General features: G+C 36.4%; 1 protein-coding gene across 6 annotated transcripts in view; it reads left to right on the top strand.

The window, feature by feature from the left end:
* Positions 1 to 20,778, top strand: part of Far2 (fatty acyl-CoA reductase 2) — a 138,164-nt gene that overhangs the window by 95,312 nt on the left and 22,074 nt on the right. For all 6 annotated transcript variants that reach the window (XM_058576364.1, XM_046435420.2, XM_058576365.1 and 3 more), the window contains 2 exons: positions 10,104 to 10,279; positions 13,373 to 13,552. In XM_058576364.1, coding sequence (XP_058432347.1) covers positions 10,104 to 10,279; positions 13,373 to 13,552 — 356 coding nt within the window. The remainder of the gene's footprint in view (positions 1 to 10,103; positions 10,280 to 13,372; positions 13,553 to 20,778) is intronic.

Below are 20,778 nucleotides of genomic sequence, written 5' to 3' on the forward strand. Positions count from 1 at the left end.
TGGTCTTTAACACATCTGAGTGCAAATTCTGACTTATCAATTTGTTGTAATTACCTGGTAAACTTCAGATTTGCAATGTTTAAAATAGAAATGACAACAATTATCTACCAAGGAATCAAATGAGAAAATGTACATGTCTCTCTGGTTTATAGTATCCTTTGGAATTTACAGAATCACCTGGGTTATGCATAAGGAAGATTTAAAGAATTGTTGACAATTTTTTTTGGTTTGTTTTTCAAATTATCTCCAGTGTATGCAAATACTGACACCTAACCAATATATGTATTTGTATATTGAATAGCACAGCCCAGAAACACTGATGATCAAATTTCTTTGCCGGCACCAGGACAGGATTTCAGCATAAACCATTATCCAGTGAACTGGGAAGTTTTCTCCTTATCTCATGGTCTGAGTCCACTGTGGTGCAAATAGTAATAGCTAACATCTACTGTATACTGTTCCAAGGGTTTTTCATGCCATCCCTCCTTTATCTTTGCAAAAATGCTGCGAATGAATAGCCATTAATATCCTCATTTTATAGGTGGAGATACTAAGGCTTAATGTATTAATTTACCAAAATCCACTCACCTAATATATAAGCAAGTCAGACTTTAAAAGCCCCAGTGTGACTCCATGAGGCCTCCTAACCCACACTGCCTTCATAACTAATGGTTCTTAAGAATAGACCAAAAAGGTGATACGGCATAAAAACAAAACCTAGACTAAACTCCCGATCCCTTTTCACAGCTTTACTCAGATATATATATCTCCCCAGTGGACTTTATTTTCATCACGTAGTGGACATACCCTTCATCAATCCACTCAGTTCTGTTGCCATCTAAGCATTTCTAGAGAAATCTTGTGGCAGACAGTCTTGTGGTCAGCACAAGCTTTTTTTTTGCTGCTCCTTTCAAAGCACTGTATTTGATAACCCAGCAACATTAGTGTAATTCTGGAAACCTTGACTATGCTAGGTACAACATCTTGAAACTGCCTTGTAAATCCTCACACTTGTTTCCACTGTTGCTCTATTTGTTATCAGCTGTTACCTTTTCTAAACAATGATCCTCAAAGTGGGGCCCCAAGACCAGGTGCATCACATAATCTGGGAACTGTCAGTAATCATCAGATAGTGCTGAAGACAATGGGCTTCAAAGTCAGGCTGACCTGGGTTTGAATCTCAGCACTGTCAATTAGCTATGTGACATGGGCATGTAGACATAGTGATTTACCACAAATAATAATGTCTGCATGGAAACAAGAACAGAATCTATCACTTGACAATATTTAAAAAAAAAAAAAGCTATTGGTTATGCAAGCACCACTTTCCTGGCACTATCTGGAATCTGTGTAAAAAGTTTCCATGAAAAGAATTATGTACTTGATTTCATTTCTTGGTGTCCCAACACTGTCCACTACATGAATCATTAAGCTTCAGAATATAAGGATGTTATTGCCAACTGCCTGTAGATAAAGCTCTGTGAAAATAAGGAATTACCTAACAAGTAGTTACTGGCCATCTGTGAAATGCAAGGTATTATTGCCCATATTTACTTTGAAACTGAAAATTTGAAATAAAGACAAGTAAGCTAAGATTATGTTTCTTAAATTACATAGATCTTTTTGTTTGTTTGTTTGTTTGTTTTCTGGTACTTGGGATTGAACCCAGGGATATTTTACCACTGAGCTACATCCCAGCCCTTGTTATTTTTTTTTTTTTTTTTTTTGGGACAGGGTCCCACTGAGCTGCTTAGGGCTTTGCTAAATTGCTGAAACTGGCCTTGAACTTGTGATCTGACTCAGGCTCTCCAGTTGCTGGGATTACAGGCATGCATCATTGCATGCACCCAGCCCAATGATCTGCTTTTTAATGAAGAGGAAAAAAAAATCTCTATATTAATTTTAACCTTCCAGATTAAAAAAATGATGTTAGAATAAAAATAAAACTATTTCCAGATGTTTCCATTTAACTTGCTATCTAGAATTATTTAGAGGACACATTCCTATCTTTGAAATTATTTTTTTCACTTGTTGTGTAGATCTGTGCTATTCAATGTAGTACCTATTAGCCAGTGACTATTTTATTGGCAGAGCAGGTAGAAAATATTTCTATTATTATGGAAAGTTTTATCAGATAGCATTTTTATAGATGATTTAGCATCTTGTAGAGTAAGACTATATTGTCATCCAGATTTGCATGCAGAAATTTATTGAAGTGCTTACCATGTGCCACTAGTTGGTGAGGTAAAAAGAAAATTGAAGACAAAAATTACATAGTCAAGTGAAGTCTTAGAGCAGACATGTAAGAAATATGCTGAGGCCAGATTCTGAAAGACTTGAATAATTGAAATTGGCCTAAAAACCAAAAGTATGGATTATATGATGAAAAGTCCAAGACTAGAGTGGTGAACAACTGTGACTTAACCAGAGCTCTGGCTGCCTCCATCTGTGTCTCCAGCTCTGCCATTTTGTTGTAGCTTGATGCCCTTAGGAATGAGATGGTTGCTGTGGTTTCAGGCTTCACACATACATATATGGCAATCTTTGAATGATAAGAGGTGGCTTTCTCTTGGGTCTCCCAAGATTGATGATGCTTCTTTTCTAGAAAACCTCAGTGACTGTCCCTCACCTCTCATCTGTCAGGGCAGAGTTGCATGTCCATTTCTAGCCAACCCCTGTGACCTGAGGTGTGCCATGGGTTGATATGTTCAGAAACCTCTGAGGTAAGACAATCACTGTTCAGAGATAAGTGTCTCTAGGTCAGTCAGACTTTCCCTGAAGGTGAGATCATCTTCTAAAGCACAGTAGCTACTGAAGAATGGAGAATACCTGCATAATAATGATAATTGAGACTTTCTGAGAGGTGGAAGAGAGATAAATATCCTCAGTAGTGTCAGGAGATAAATATCCCGAGTAGCACATTGTTCCTGAAGCCAGACAGAGTTGGCATCAGCTCTCCACCACTGAGCAATGTGACTTTAGGTAACCAAACCTCAGGTTCCACATTGAAACAATAATAGTCATTATCTTTTGAATTATGGTAAGATGTAAATGAATTAATATTGGAAAGGCACTTAGAATTGTGCCTGGACCCTAGGAAGGACTTAGCTTTCCATATTTTTAATCAAATGTAGGGGAGAATTTTGCTCTGCTTTTATAGCATGGCACTCCAACTAAGGGCCGATTTATTTATTTATTTATGTGGTCCTCTGCCAGTGAGATGATTTATAATAATAATAATAATAATAATAATAATGTACTCAAGTTATGCTGGTGAGGATGGGAAAGATATATGTGAGATCTGTGGTGAGTTCAATTAGTTAAATTAAACTGAAATCATATGGCTCACAAAGATGAGAGTATTTACTGTGCAGCCCTTTATGGAAGTTTGCCAACTCCTGGCATAGGGAATCAGAAAAATGCCTTCTGATGCAGAACAAATAAACATATTAGGTAAAATGTGTTTTTATAAAATAATCTGAATGCACGTCTGAGCTACAGACAAAGGAGATTCGTAGAAGTTCAAAATGAAAAGAAAGTTTCTGGAAGCAGTCAAACAAGCATGTGAATCTGGCCAATATATTTCAAGAGCCAAGTACATGCCAAGCACTTTGCCCTGTGCCAGAGGAAAAGTGGGGACAAAGTGATAAATAAAACAGACTTGGTGATTGACCTCAACGATAGTCCAGTGAAATAGACGTTTTGTAAGAAATAAATATATATGTAAGGATTTTGAAAAGCCTTACAAGAAAAAGAAGAGAGAGAGAGATCAATAACAAGGACATGCTTCAAAATCATGTGTCTAGAAGAAGACTCAGAGGTGGTGTCAACAAAGCTCATAAGAGTTGAGTGTGTTCAATAACATGTAAGAAAGTGATTATAACTATTAGGAGATCTTATTTGGCATGAATTGAGAAGGCTCCCTTTCCCTGTGGTTTAGTAGGGTCCTTAAATAGCCTCCAAATCTATTCTCTGGAAGGAACCCTCTTTTCCATCACTCTTTTGTGGCCAACGGCTTCACCTTTTGGAAGGTCCTTCCTTGTCTCCTATCCACTGACTGTACCTCTGAAGTGGCTGTCGGGTATACTCGTCTCCATGTCTTCACACCTTCACAACTCATTCTGCAACAGTAAGTGTGGGAACCAATGGATGTTTTCAGGTTTAAAGTTATTTGTTTCTTGAGCCTAGGTCTAGAACCAAGTAAAAAGAAATCCCTGATTCAGGCACACAGTATGACAGCTTGTTGCACATGAAAGATATGAGAGAATGGATTAAGGAAGAGATGAAAGGAAGAAGTAGTGTGTGTTAGGTACACAATCATCTAAACACTGGCAAAAAAATGAAATTAATTAAGCTTGTTCATTCAACAAATATTGGTTGAGTACTTACTAAGTGTCATCACTATGCCAGATGTGGAGGACAACACAGTAACGCATGAGAGTAATGACCATGAAAAGTTCTTAGATATCTAATTAAAAAGAGAAAATGGTGTAGGTAGTGTGCTATTGGTTTTCCATTTGAAAAAACATTGTCATGTTTGCCACACTTAAAACTCTTACTTTCACCAAGTGTTAAATTAAGAAAGCATAAAACAGAATTACTAGGAAATGAAATTTTTATGTGTACATGCCCATAAGTAATAACCCTATATTGAAAAATTGATTGGAGCGGCCCACTTTTGGAATAACCAATCTGCACTCTGGCCCCCTCCTCCTACTCTAATCGGATAAAGTATAAAATAAGACAGAATCCACCATACTGCAATACTCACCAGAATGAAACCCATGATGATTGGAAACATGTCAAGCAATTAAGAAGAGTTAGCGTTTTTCTCTGACATTGCCTTCACATCACTTATGAATTTTAGTCTCAGACAAATCTACTTCCACAACATTATGTGTGGAGGTTACTCAGAGGTCTTCTCTGGGTCCAGTCAAACTACATTTCTGGTGTACCATTCTCATTCCTGTTCATTCTAACTCTGAAGAGTTTTCCTATCTGTGTTAGTTTCTCCAGGGAGGCTTTGGACTCTGCAAATATTTATTGAGTATTTAATATGAATTAAGGCCTGGTTTAGATAAAATGCCTTTTAACTGACTATTTTGACATGAACACAGTGATTTGAGTATAACTTATTTCTAAGTAGGTCCTTGGAGTAGTGCTTTCTTTTTCTCCCATGGTGCTAGATTGAACCCAAGCCTTGTACATGGTAGGCAAATGCTCTACTACTGAGCCACAAACATGTTCCAGCCCCCTTAGTATAGCTTTCAAAAAATATTTCTCCCCAGTCATCCATAGTAATGAGTGAATTCTAACTCAACATAAGTACACTAATGCTCCTAAAGGTAGGTAGACCTACTGTTGTCAGGCATAGGAGGCTTGCAAATTTTTCTTTCAAACATAATAAACAAAAATGTTACCAATTTGTCCTCAGGAAATATGATCAAGAAGACATCTGTTCTATTTATCAAAATTCATACATCTGCTTCATTCTTTTCCTTTCATGGTATACATAGCTACCACCTCTCACTTCCTGTTTCCTTGCTTTCAAAGAGAGACAATTAAGAATGAGATACTTTGGAAAGAAACTTTAAAAAAATCCATTTGCCACACAGAAGTGAGACTCAAGAATCATAAAAGAGGATTCATTTTCATACTTATGACTGTTTCTGAAGTATTTTCTGAGCACTTAAAGAGACATCAGTAGAGGGAGAAATATCTGAATTAATGATAAATTCTTGAGGACTTTATCAAAGATAATTAAGGTGGCACTCTAACAAAACAACCAGAAACACACAAATAATATACAAATATATTTATTTCAGTATTATTTATAATAACAAAAACTGGAGCCAATCTGAATGTTCTATAACAGAGGAATGATTAAACAAACAATAATACATACATGTGTTGGATTAGTAGGCCTGGATTGAAAATCGTGTTTTATAAAATAGTAAATGGCATGAGGAAATGCTTGCAATATGTTCAGTGCAAAAAAGGATGCATATCCATATTCACTATAATCTCAACTAATGACCCTAAATGCTCAGATTAATCTTGGATTAATTTTATATTTTGGCATTTTCAAATTACAATTATAATAAGCATATTACTTTTATGGTAAGGGAAAAAGAACCCTCTTTAATAGTGAAAAAATAAAAACAGTAATCTACTTCCAGTTTTCCAAATACAATTACTATGAACATATTATACTGTTATGGTGGGGAAAATGAAACACCTATCTTTTTTAAAAGCAAGTAAATAAGGCAACAAAGCTGTCATGAATTTTTCAAAATTATGACAGCCAGTAAGTTCAGTTCATTTTTAGTTTCAAATTGTTTATCAGAGCTAAATATTTGACTTTATTAGAAATTTGATTCCTCGCATTTGTCTTCTAATTATCTTCTAATATCCTCCAATTATCTTCTAATATCTTCCAGTTATCTTCTAATATCTTCCAATTATCTTCTAATATTTCACAAAATCTAAAGAGCTTCTAGGCTAGGGTTGTGGTTCAGTGGTAGAGCTCTTACCTAGCACGTATGAGGCACTGGGTTCGATTCTCAGCACTGCATGTAAGTTAATAAATAAAATAAAGGTTCATCAGCAACTAATAAAAGTATTTTTTAAAAAATCTAAAGAGCTTCTAAGGAAACCATGGCAGATATCATGTGTTTTCTTGTGAACATGCTCACTCACCACAGACCAGTGCTCTTCGATTTGTAGGTACTCAGGGTTTGTAGGTACTGGCTGCTTAGTGTCTTAGTTATGAAAAATGTGCTCACTTAATTATAAGCCAATCAGCTTTCCATTGTATCAAAAACAAATCTAGGGGGCTGGGGTTGTGGCTCAGTGGTAGAGCACTCTCCTAGCACGTTCAAGGCACTAGGTTTGATCCTCAGTACCACATAAAAATAAATAAATAAAATAAATGTATGTGTCCAACTACAACTAAAAATAAATATTTAAAGAAAAACAAATCTAGGTAACATTGATGATTTTTCTATATTGCTATCTTCAGTATGGCTTGACTTCAAAAGACCCAGTGGCTCTTTGCCACTGTAACAGATAATAAATTATAAATAAATCATTCAGCTGTGAAGTCCAAAGAAATTCTGAGAGCATTCTGAGGATTTTTAGTGCCTTAATGGTGTTTCTTTTTACAACATTGATGGCCCATATTTATTCATTTAGGATAAATCACTTAAATCACTAATAATCTACTCTGAATAATTCCTTGAGATAACATCAAGAAGACAATATCCATACCTGGAAAATAAAACTTCTCTCTTAATTAACTACCTCACTCTTAATAGTTAATTAATAATGATTGTGAGTTTTCATTGAGAGAATATCAGAGATAGTTGGGCTTTCCCATTAAGCTATAGTCTTTAGATAAGGGAAGGTCTACAACTATATTGTACCATGTTTGCAGTGCAAATTCTGAGAATGCCAGACAAAATTCAAGGTTTGGGAGAAGAGGAGGAGTTTTTTGAATGATGTCACCAGGAAGTGGATTTATATAAGCAGGCAAAGCTTGGCAGGTTGCACTGGACTCTTCACATCATCTTTTCTGGAAAAATGTGAATTGCTCAATAAGCCCTTGGTTTCCCCTGAAGTAAATCAGCTATGAAATACAGTGGGGAGCTTCGGACAATGACTTGTGCAGAGTTACACACTGTGACCTCCATTCACAGAACATGATTCAGTTTCAGACCATCGAAAATAACATTTTATGAAATGGTTTGAGTCCTTTCAAGGTTATCACTGTTAAGCAGTTCCTAAAAGGCATAAAATTAATCCCTAAGAGGTACACCAATTCATTTAAACAAATTAACTTTGAACTAAAAAAAAAAAATCACTTTGAACTAAACACCTGCAAAGAAAAGTCCAATAACACTACTACATCATGCTGCTTTATGGTCTTATAGAAATGGTCCTCGCTGAAGCAATAAAAACTTCCAGATTAATCCTTTACATTTTATGGGAATTAATAGCAAACTAGCACAATCCCAACATTTTGAAATTTTGCTGTACACTGAGCATAATGGGGTTTTGCTTTAATGTACATGTACTTATTTGTGTTTAATTGTTCTCAGATTAGAGCCAATTTACAGAATCCATTGATTTGCTTGCTGGGTGCTTGGCACATTAAAAATTCTGTTACAGTCTCTTTCACTTTGCAACACCAGATATTCCACGGAGATTGCTTTAAATTGAAAATATCTTATCCTTTTTTCACAAAATAAAAATATCAAGCAAGTTTTTGGTGTGTTTTAGGACTAAATAGTATAGTTACATTTGAAGATTGGGATTCAGTAAAATGAAAAACTTTCATGATTAGAAAATGAATAATTACCTTCAATCATCCCCAGAAAGTAGATGCCTGTGATTCTTCCTGAGTGAGGTCATGTGGATAACTACTTGACTAAGAATCCAAGTTCAAGGTCTCTACATTGTTTCAAAAGCATTATAGAAATATGATACCTCCACCCCTCACCCAGTTCCTTATCCTTCTCCAGTGCAGGGATTCATCACAAGCCAAAGTTGAAGGAGTTCACAGAACCTTAAACAAATGTCCAGTGAATAAAATCTATGACATCGGCTCAAAAGGAGTTTCTATAAATTTTTCAAAAAAGAGAAATTGTGCAAATTTCACATGCACTTATCCAAAAATATCCAACATGTGTTTTTCGTACAGTCAACATTTGACCATGAAAGCACAAATTTAGTATGCTGATCAAGATTAAAGGAACCATTAAAGATCTTTCTGGAAGAGCCAGAATGATGTCTTTGTTGAAATTGTGCCTAGGATACTTGAATAATCTTATCAATTCCGGATGTCAAAAAACCCCACTGAGGATTGACCTAACTTTTAAATTATTTTCAGAATTGCAGTAACACCAAAGGGCTGACTCTACAGTGTAGAAAAATGTTAGCTCAGAGACAGAAGTGTGTTAACAAGCCAGGGCAGCATATAGATTTGATTCCTTTCCCTAGTCATCCTCACTGAGTTCCCAGGATGGTCTCTGAACCTGCTTTTGCCTGAGACAAATGAGACGTGATTTCTTTAAGGACCTGATTCAATTTTTTATTACCCATCCTGGGGATAGATCTGTAATGGAGGGGAGAAGCCTGATACCAAGATGAAAGCATAGGTTGGGAGTTAAAGGGGAGAAGACGACTGTGTCTGTTACTACTACATTGTTTAAAAACCACTGACCAATTTCTCAACTCTTAACTGTTCTAAACATTTAGCCATATAGATACTATAGTAAAATTCCATTTTATCAAAATAGGTCAGAAGAAAGATCATTTTTATTAAAATTGTGTTTCTGAGAAAGTGGAAAATACCAGTTTAATCTAAGAATCTGTGTAGAAGGGAAAGAAGAGAATCTGTTCCATTTCGATAACTATAATAAAAGCCAAAATTACTACTTTTTTCCCTTTATAAAGAAACTAGAATATTTTTTAAAAAAAATTTGTTAAAATCCCCCACAAAGTACCTGAGCTCCTATAATTCTCTTACTAGACATTAGCTGCCATTTATATTAGAAAAAGATTACATAAGATTTTTTGTTTCACTCATTACAAATTTGGTGGATTTCTTATTTTCTAATCATGTTTGTGCTGCTAAGACATCTTGTTAATCTGAGCCAGTTAACCAAGTCCTGGGTAATTATACTAGTAATTTGTAAAGGCTGTGATACAGGCTGGTAATTTTTACGCTGAAAACAATTATTTTTTCCAGCCAAAGTTAAAAGTTTTACCACATGTAAACTGAAGCTGTCAGAAATGGGAACGATCAAGGCAGAACATGGATAATAACTGTTTACTGTCACTCCTTCCACCCCAGGAAGAGCTCAAAGTACACACCTTCTTGGTAATGGAACTGACCTTTTCAAATATTTCTCAAGAGAAGCAGGAATTTACTAAACTGAACTGCATGAAGTAAAACAGATGGCTCTTGAGACACCTTCCTTGGGTGATGTTAACATTATGACCAAAACCAGTTTTTGAGAACTATAATAAAACAAGTCAGTGCAAACAAGAATGATGTGATGATGATGATCTTTGTCTATTGATTTATGTTTATGTTTCAGCTATTTGAGAAAGTCAAAGAAGTTTGTCCAAAAGTGCATGAGAAGATTAAACCTATTTATGCAGATCTCAATCAGAAGGACTTAGCCATCAGCAAAGAGGACCTGCAGGAACTCCTGTGCTCTGTCAATATCATCTTCCACTGCGCGGCCACTGTACGCTTTGACGACCCACTGAGGTACCTTCCCATTTCCCCCACCTGGCTTGCAAGTGTGTGTGCATGTACACATGTGCATGTAAGTTTCTTTATGGTTTCTGTAAGGGATATTTTAAAAACTAACAAAAAACCCAGCTGTTCGATGAAAAAATTATATACACAAAGAAGCAAATCTCCAAAATCCCATCATCCAGAGACAACCACCTATTGTAGAGAACATACAGTCCAACTTTTCTTTTTACGTCTATTATTATATGATGTTTAACTTTACAAAACTATGGAATCCTATTGAGAATGATATTTTGCAATCTATTTACTTATAATTTGGATGTCTTTCATTTTCAATAAATATTCTATAGTTGGGAGACTGAGGCAGGAGTATTGCAAGTTTAAGGTCAACCTGGCAATTTAGGGAGACCTTGACTGGAGGTGTATCTCAATGGTAAATTGCCTCTAGGTTCAATTCCCAGTACCACAAAAAAAGTTGTTACAATTTGTAATGATTATGACATTCCATTGTATGTATATGTAATATACTCAACCAGTTCTGTATTGATGAACTAATTGTTCTAATTTTTCATTATTATAAACAACTCTGCAGTGAACATCTTTGTTTATAAGTATGTATATTTGTCTATATATTTGTGTATAGATTATTTTTAACTCTTTGTTTACTCTCTATGGAGTAAATTTATAGAAGTAGAATTTTCAGATACATATTAGATGTCTCCAGGTTATGAAAAGTTTACATTTTTACCTATAACACTAATTCCTCTTCAAAAGGTAAACTTAACATTGTTCCTGTGTACATGAATGCTTGTTTCTTATACTCAAAATAAGATATGATTTCTTAATTTTTTTTAATGTTGCAACTATGATAGTAGATATGGTATTGTATGTTTTGATTTTTATTTCTTTGATGATTGGAAAGTTCGACAATTTTTATAGGCTTATTGACATTTTATTCTTTTGTGACATGCCTATTCATGTTCTTTTTCCTGCTTTCTACTGAAACATTTTTCTTTTTAATTTTGAGGTTTCTTGGAAAATTCAGTACAATATTTTAGCAATTTTTCATTTGTCTTTTAAATCTTTATTATTTGTACAATTTTTATAATTTCTTCTATTGTATTTTTAGTTTTATTTTTGCATTTAGACATTAGATCCATTTAAAATTTAACTATATACAGTAATAGAAAAAATCTACAAATGGAAAAATGATGTAGATGTGAAGGTGGAGTTGCTATTTTTTTTCTTCCAGATGGTTAGCTCTTAAACAATATTTATTAAATTATTTATTTACATTCTATCGAAATGAAACTCTTGTGCTCATTTCCTTAGACTCTTTCTTAGGCTTTCTTTGCCAATACCACACAGTTTTAATTACTGTAATGTTTATTATATTAGGGCAAGTATCCCAGAGCACAGCTTTTTTTTTAAAGATAGACTTTATTCAGAGAGAGAGAGAGAGAGAGAGAGAGAGAGAGAGAGAATTTTTCAATATTTATTTTTTAGTTCTCGGCAGACACAACATCTTTATTTTATTTTTTTTATGTGGTGCAAGGATAGAACATGTTCTTTTTCCTGCTTTCCTGCTTTCCTGCGGGCTACAGCTTGAGCCACATCCCCAGCCCCCCAGAGCACAGCTTTTTAAATCGAATTTTCTGACTATTTTCAATTGATTGTACTTCATGTTTACATTTAGAATAATTTCTACAAGGTTTTAAAAATTTGGGGGGAGTTTAATTAGCACTAACTTGACTATGTAGATTAATTTAGAACACCTATTTAAAAGAGTCTTTTCATTTACTTCATTAATTAAGTTTTGTGTTTTGTTTTGTGGCACTGGGAATTGAACCCAGGGACCCTCTACCACAGAGCTACATCCCCAGCCCTTTTTATTTTATTTTGAGTTTCCCAGACTAACCTCACACTTGCTATCCTCCTGACTCAGCCTCCAAATCACTGGGATTACAGGAGTTTGGCAACCACTCCCATTAATGATATATTAACATTTTCTTTATATATCCATTTCTGATTAACTTGATTTAATAAAAAATATCTAGTTTGAATGTGTCCCTTTCTTACATTGTTGTCTCTAATTTTTGTTCATATATAGGAAAGCTAGTGATTTTTTAATATAATTTTTATAAAGGGACATTTTATTGAATTATCTTCTAAAAAAGCTCTATTTGTTTGTTTTCCAAATATGCCATCATATAATCTGATAGTGATTTTTTATGACTGCCTTTTCAAAACTTTACATCTGTTCATTGATTTTATCTTCCTCTCTAACTGCAAGGCTGGGATTTCACAACAATATCAAGTACGAGGAGTGATTATAGACATCCTTCCTAGCCCTTAAAGCAGTGTTCCCACCTGTTCACCATTAAGCAGGACACTGACCAGCAAACCGAGATGTACATTGTTTAATCATTTTATTTCCATTTTAGTAAACTTTTTAAATTAGATAATAGATATTAAATGTCATTTTAAGACTTTTCAGAATATATATAAATGATTATATAGTTGTTTTCTCTTTGAGTTAAATTAGAGTAATAGGTTTCCTGATATTAGATAAACCATGTGCTGCTGATAGTGATTTTTTATTTTTATGATAGTGACTATGTCACTATCACCACATACTGTGTTTATAGAGCTTTGTATTCTATTAGCTACAATTTATGGTTTTGACATCAATTTTCATGTCTGACCTGGATCTTTACAATAGCAACTTACATTATTCATTTAAAAATCCACAGTTTATTTGTAATTTCTAACCTTTTGAATTAGATCTTAATTTATGTACTTTTGTTCTTTTAATGGCTGCTTGTAAAAGCCCGTTTATGAATTCAGAGGATCATGATCTTCCTTCTGGTTGATTAGAACCAAGTAACCCCTAAGAACAACATGTTCCGTGCTTCAAGGAGCAGGACTCAGGTGCACAAATCACAGCATTAGCAGGACCAACTAGTGTCTTCAGCTTGCAGCCATGACCCATCCTTTCCCTCCTTGTTCTCCACGGCTGCCTTGTTGATATGCTAGTTATTGGAGTAGGCACCATCACAACAGGGGGATGCTGTGTCACTCATCATGTGTCCTGCTGCTTTCCAGACATGCTGTGCAACTTAACGTCACTGCCACCCAGCAGCTCTTGCATATCGCCAGTCAGATGCCAAAGCTTGAAGCCTTCATACACATCTCTACTGCCTATTCCAACTGCAACCTGAAGCACATCGACGAAGTCATCTATCCGTGCTCTGTGGAGCCAAAAAAAATCATCGAATCCATGGAGTAAGTTGGATCAATGGAAGGGATTGAGGAGTGGGCTAGTTGTTTTCTATTTTTTTTCTTTTTTAAAAATTAAATGACAGCGAATGCACTACAATTCTTATTACACATAATACAGCACAATTTTTCCTATCTCTGGTTGTATGTTGACACCAATTCATGTCTTCATACATGTACTTTAGATAATGATGTCTATCACATTCAATCATCCTTGCTAACCCACTGCCTCTTCCCTTTCCCTCCCACCCTTCTGTCCTATCTAGAGTTCATCTATTCTTCTCATGCTCCCCCTCCCTGCACCACTATGAATCAGCCTCCTTTTATCAGAAAAAAACATTCAGCATTTGTTTTTGGGGGATTGGCTAACTTCACTTAGCATTATCTTCTCCAGCATCATCCATTTACCTGCAAATGCCATGATTTTATTCTCTTTTATTGCTGAGTAAAATTCCAACCAAGAAAAACAAATAACCTAATAAATAAATGGGCCAAGGACCTGAACACTTCATAGAAGAGAATATACAATCAATCAACAAATATATGAAAAAATGTTCATCATCTCTAGCAATTAGAGAAATGCAAATCAAAACTACTCTAAGATAGCATCTCACTCCTATTACAATGGCAGCTATTAGGAAGACAAACAACAGTAAGTGTTGGCAAGGATGTGGGGAAAAAGGTACACTCATACATTGCTGGTGGGACTGCAAATTGGTGCAGCCAATATGGAAAGCAGTATGGAGATTCCTTGGAAATCTGGGAATGGAACCACCATTTGACCCATCAACTCCTCTCCCTGGTCTATACTCAAATACTTAAAAACAGCATGTTACAGGGACACAGCCACATCAATGTTTATAGCAGCAAAATTCACAATAGCTAAACTATGGAGGCAATCTAGATGCCTTTCAGTAGATGAATGGATTAAGAAAATGTGGCGTATATCTATTTGATTCTTTATCATCATTAGTTAATGAATGAAGTGGGACATCCTTGCAGCCGGCCATAGTGGTGAACGCCTGTAATCCCGTTGGCTCTGAAGGCTGAGACAGGAGGATCACGAGTTCAAAGCCAGCCTTAGCAATTTAGAGAGGTGCTAAGCAACTCATCGAGACCTTGTCTGTAAATAAAATACAAAATAGGGCTGGGGATGTGGCTCGGGTTGAGTGCTCCTGAGTTCAACCCCTGGTATCCCCCCCGCACACACACACATACACAAATACATGCCTGTCCTTGCTAGTTCCTTTATTCCCTGGTAGGGATTATACTGCTGAAGGGGAAGGGAGATAGAAAATTCTTAAAGAAACCTTTTGTTTAATAGTTTAGCACTGCATAAGATACTTGGGAATACCCTAGACGTGATTTCTCACTTCTTAATAACACCAGTATTGTCACTAGCTAAAGGAAATATAATGTACAGTATAAAAGTTCAGGAGAAAATTTTTTGTAATCAGACTTGTATGAGTTCAACTTAACATAGTAGCTGTGTGACTTTGAGCAAATTCCTTGGTTCTCTGAATCCAAGTTCCTTCTTTTGTAACACGGGTCTATCTTATAGTTGTGATCATGTGTTAAGTTATATAAAGTAATAATTACAGTGCTAGAGTGTAGCCAAATGCTTAGTAAAGAAGAACTAATCAAGAATAGGAATTCCTCAAAGATCTGGCTGAAGGTGACAGTCTCTTCAGATGTCAGATCTGAGATGGGCTCTTTACTGCTGTATTGTGCAGTCTCTAGAATTTCTCTTGCCAACTTATAGAAACCACTGTCTCCTTAGGATGCTGCCCCAGTGTCAAAATAAGTTCATTTCTGTTTTCCATTTCTTCATTCTTCTCCATTTTACCAACTTTAACTCATTTTATAAAAAACTCTACATAAAAATTATTAAAGCAGGGAAAAAATGACTATTTTACAGTGAATTTGTCACATTATAACTTCATATAATATAGTACTTATGTTCAAATATAAAAATGTATATATATGTAAGCTTTAGCTAAATCAAAAGTTTATTCCCTCAGGGCAAACATTTTTATCTCTTTCAGGTCTGAGAACAGATATTTTTACCTGTTACTTAAAAATATCCAGGACAAAGAAAAGTGAAAGTCATCTAAAGGATCTGGAGGTTACTTGAAGTTGCTAATAAGTGATAATTTGCTTCACTGGTGCAAAGGGACATCTCAGAGTCCAAAGTGTATCAGGGTAGTTGGAGAAAGGCAGGTGTAGTTTGATGCCCAAAGTTAATGCAGCAAGATAGATAGATAGATAGATAGATAGATAGATAGATAGATAGATAGATAGGGATAGGTAGGCATCTCTGTGATAGTTCTGTCCCTAGAACCTGCTCCCTCTCTGCCTCCCTGGTGGGAACTACTGGCACCCCAGTGCTCTCCCCCGACGCCCCCTGGCGGAGGCTCCCTGGCACTCACATAGGACCCAGGGCTCCCCCTTATCATTGCCATTAACACAGTCATTTATAAACATCTGGTTGCTTGTCTATATTCTCCACTAGACAATGAGTTTCTCAAAGGAAGAGAGTGTCTCTTGTTGCTCTTTGCACCTCCAGTACCATCACATAGTAGGGGCTCAAATATTTCCTGAATGAATGAAAAGCTTTCCATGACATTAGATGATCATCGTTCCCACTGTTCTGGCTTATTCTTCTTTTTTAGAAAGAAGCAAGAATTGACAATATTGCATAACAAGCTAATATTTGGGATGTGGATGTTATGTGTAAAATATCTCTACTTCCATACTTCACCCTGTTTTGGATTGCTTTTTTTTTTTTTCTTCTTACACCTTTAATTAAACCTACATGTGAGTTTTGAATAATACTTTGAATGAAGCCTAGCAACCCCTGAACAAAGAAACTGTCAGTATTACTGTTTCAACAACTCCTATATTAGATGAAAATTTTGAAATTTTAGAATAACAAATGTCATCAAAGTTATTCTGAGTAAATATAGATGGAATATCTCTTCTCCAAAATATTTGGATCCAAGGTTTTTTGGAGTTTAGATTGTTTTCAGATTTTGGATTATTTACATATACATTATGAGCTATCTTGGAGATCAGACACAAGTCTAAACACAACATTCATTTATGTTTCATGTCCATCTTACACACAGAGCCTGAAGGTAATTTTATACATTTAGTGTGTCTTCATTTTGACTGCAACCTACCACATGAATTCAGGTGAGAAATTTTCTACTTGTACCATCATGTTGGCACTCAAAAAGTTTTGGATTTTGGAGCATTTCATAGTCAGACTTCTGGACTAGGGATGTGCAACCTATAATAATTCATCTAACTTCAGATTTAGTGGATTTAAGAAATTTCTCTCTGATTTCTTCTCTACTTAGTAATTGTTAAAAGAAAATTATTCTCCAAGATTTTTAGGTTTCTATTTCCAGTTCTGGGAACTAAAAGAGAATTTGCATTTTTCTCCCCTTCCGACAACTTTCCTAATTGTTTAAACCAAGGTGATAGAGCTCAGGGTTTTTAAGAAAGGGAAGTAGGTGGGAGCCTAACCCCCACACCTACCACCCTGTCTCATCCTTCACCATCTCAGGTCCCTCCTCACTCAATTCACCCCTTTTACTGTCCAAAAAACAGCGTTGGACTGCGAAGCCTCAGCTCCCTTCCTTCAGCCCCTTTCTGGAAACTTCCAGAATTACTCTGGTCCTGAACCATTCCAGAAAAATGAAATTTGATCATGTCAGTACAAAAACTTCAGCATATTGGTATAAACATGTTTTTAATAAAACTTAACTAGGAGTTAGTAATACTTTTAATTAGCATGACAGGCAGGGCCATTAGTCAGTGACCAGCAACTGGTTTTCTTAGCTCTCTTGCCTGCTGTTTTCTGCTGCCCCTCATCCCTGCAGACACATTGTTGTGGGACCGTGTATCACCATTCTAGCTCAACTCTACCTTTATACAGCTTCTAGATATTTGGTGATATTTACCTTTAGAAACTTGTGTGTAAAATGGATCAGGAATCGCCCGGGAAATCTGAGCTTTCCAGAATAACAGCTTAAGTAGAATGTTTCTTTTTAAAAATGCACATGACTGACTAGGAAAGATAGGCTTTTGTGGTTGGTGTTTTCCATAGTTTTCAGGTCAAGGTAACTATCTCAATGAAACTAGCATAGAAGTAAGAAAAGGACTTTTGCACTTATGTAAAAACCTGAAGTAACTAGAGTTAGGAACTTAATAACGGATCCATAAATACTGACTGCTTTGGCTAAAGTACAAAATAAAACTAGTAAATATGCATTAGGAAAGGAAGGCAAGGAGATGAGCCACTATCAAGCAGCTACGTGAAGAAGACACCTTCACAGACGTCTAATTCCTCAATGGAGCATTGCCAGGTTGATCTTGTCCTCACTGCCATACTAAGGAATGGGCAGAAATCTCAGACAGGCTAGGTAACACTTTGAAAGTCTCTCAATTGGAAAATCGCAGATGTAATTTTTGACCCACGGCCACATGATCTTGAAGGCCACGGTCTTTCTAGCAGTGCCAGAGACTTATAGGTAATCTTGTAAGATACAGACTGTGCCCTCAAGGAGCATGCTTCCAACACATAGAATGAGGGTAGAATTACCTATGTGGTGTGGTGGGAGAAATGGGACATACTGGGTCTGGTGGAATTGAGGCGATGGTAGAAAGAGTGTCTGAGGACAGGCAAATGACATAGGCCTGGAAGAGGAGAGCCCGTGTGGATGAGTAAGTGGGGGACTTACACCAGGCAGAGCAACTGGAGCAAGAAACCCCCAAGCATGTTTGGGAAATGGTAGAAGTCTATCGTAGCTGCACATGTGCTACGTGTAGTAAGGCAGTTAGGGATCAAACTGGAAGGTAGGCTGGGGCCACATTCAGGAGATTTTGAATACCAAGCAGAAACATTGTAATTAATTCTTAGGCAGTGGGCATCCATTGAAGGGAAGGTGGTGTGTGTGTGTGTGTGTGTGTGTGTGTGACTTTTATTGTTTGCTGTTTGTTTTAATCAAGAAAAGCCTTTGATGAAAGTGGGCTTTAGGATATTATCATGGTCTAGGGAGAGGAGGGAAGGCAGTGGATTAGCACAGGCAGTAGCCACAGGCAGGAAAACCCATCATTAAGATGGAGCGGTGTGACGGACTAGAACTAGGGTCCAGCAACAGACATAAAAAACATGTATATGTTGTTTGCAAGGAAGACCCCATAGGGCACGGCCACTGCTTTGCATATGGGGGTACATATCTAATGAGCAGCCAGATTAGAATAGGCACGATTGTCACATCTTACATTCTAATACCAGGGATTTAAGTTTTTAAAGCCCAATTCTGTTGAAATGTTTACTCTAAGAAGCAATAGCTTTTAGAATTAATCCCACTGTATTCAAATCATTATTAATTAATGTTTTATATTTGTGGTGAAGGAATTTTAAATCAGTGGTACCCCACTTTGCCTGACAAAAGAATTTCCAGAGTTGACTAAAAACAGAGAGTATCGGACTCTTGCCTTTGAAGATTGACTTAGTGGTTCTAAGATAGTATTCATGAACCTAGATTTTTATCAGTGGCCTTGTGAAATTCTTTTTTATGAGCTAGAAAGCTTGAGGAGTAGGGCCTTAAAGAGCTTTTTCACTGAGCAGTTTTTGTTTGAAATGGGGGTCATTTGTATTCTAACAATCCATGCTCTCTCTTTTGCCTGCTCTCCTCACCTCTGCTGTCTTTTGATTTCTACATGCTCAAATTGAATGAAAATTCCTGGTAGATTTGCATCCGCTAAAAATCATATTTCTGAAGCTGCTCAGTCACCAGAAGACACAGCTAATCATCCCTATAAATAAGAAATGGAGTTCTTGATCAAGTGCTGCTGGCAGTCAGCTGGGCAGGTGTACAGGTGTGGTGGGTGGAGCGTGAGAAGCAGGGACATAAAGCTGCCTGCAGCCACTAGCAATGACCCTCTTAACAGCCTCTTGGGAAGCCTGAAAGGAGGTCAGATATTGGAAAGTAGTTTTTGCCTTTGTGTTAAACGACCTGTTGTTAACACTGAAAAATGTGATCTATTCAGGGGAAGTGTAAAAAATGAATTCTAGCACTTGTGCATTTATTTTCAGGAAGAGACAGCCTCAAGGTGGCATCCAAGCATCTAGATGCCAAAAAAGGCAAATTTGCACACTTTAATAGTGCCAGACTTTAAATGCAAATCAGAACAATTAAATTGTTTCCTACCGAACAAGAATAATTTTCAATCAGTCCAGGTTTGGACCAAGATAAGTCCTCAATAAATATCTGGAGGGGAAATAAAGAGGCCACAGGCATTAGGTTCAGAAATTCCCTTCTTCAGCCAGGTGTGATGATGCATGTCTGTATTCCCAGTGGCTTCGGAGGTGGAGGCAGGAGGATCAGAGTTCAAAGTCAGCCTCCGCAATTTAATGAGGCCCTAAGCAACTCAGAGAGACCCTGTCTCTAAATAAAATATAAGAAAGGGCTGGAGATGTGGCTCAATGAGTTCAATCTCACATTTTTAAAAAAAAATGCCCTTCTTCCAAATAAAATGTTTACATTTACTCTGAATCCAGTTCCCCCACATTCTCCTTACAACCCGATCTCCTTCTGAGTTCAGCTGCTCTCTCCTGTCTTTATCCATCTCTGTTTCCAAAAACCTTATACAGTATATAAATTAGCTGCTCAAGACCACCACATGGAAGAGCATCCATTTACCAGATCCTGGGGCAGAAAGGCAATTAGAAAAAACACAGTGTAGCCCTGCTCACCTGGACTCACTATCCATGTAAGCAAACACACAGCATGATAATTGTAATAATCAAGGAAAGAACATAACCCGGACTAGAGGATGAGGAAGCAAACATTATCATTAAGCAGTGCATCCATGGATTTTGCTGGAAGCTTTTCCTGAAATTCTTCTAGACTTGCCCTGCATTTACATTAGAAAATCAGGGGAGAAATATATATTTCTCTTGTTTTTTGATTCAGTTAGTATTTGTGTGTGTGTGTGTATAATGAAATTATTAATGTTTTCATGATGTTGAAGCACTGTTTCAAAGCAAAAACGATAGTATAATTTAGAAGAGATTGTGCATTTATGTGCATATAGACACACACATATTGCTTCCCAAAATTTTCAATAATTTCACACTTCTTTTGCAGTAGAAGTTTAGAATTGAGACCCATGGGTTTAAAATACTGCCTTGAGTATAGTGAAGAGCATTTGGTTAA

The sequence above is a fragment of the Marmota monax genome, unplaced genomic scaffold (genome assembly GCF_021218885.2).
Source record: "Marmota monax isolate L192 unplaced genomic scaffold, Marmota_monax_Labrador192_F-V1.1 WCK01_AAM20220418_F8-fsc00012, whole genome shotgun sequence".
NCBI lineage: Eukaryota > Metazoa > Chordata > Mammalia > Rodentia > Sciuridae > Marmota > Marmota monax.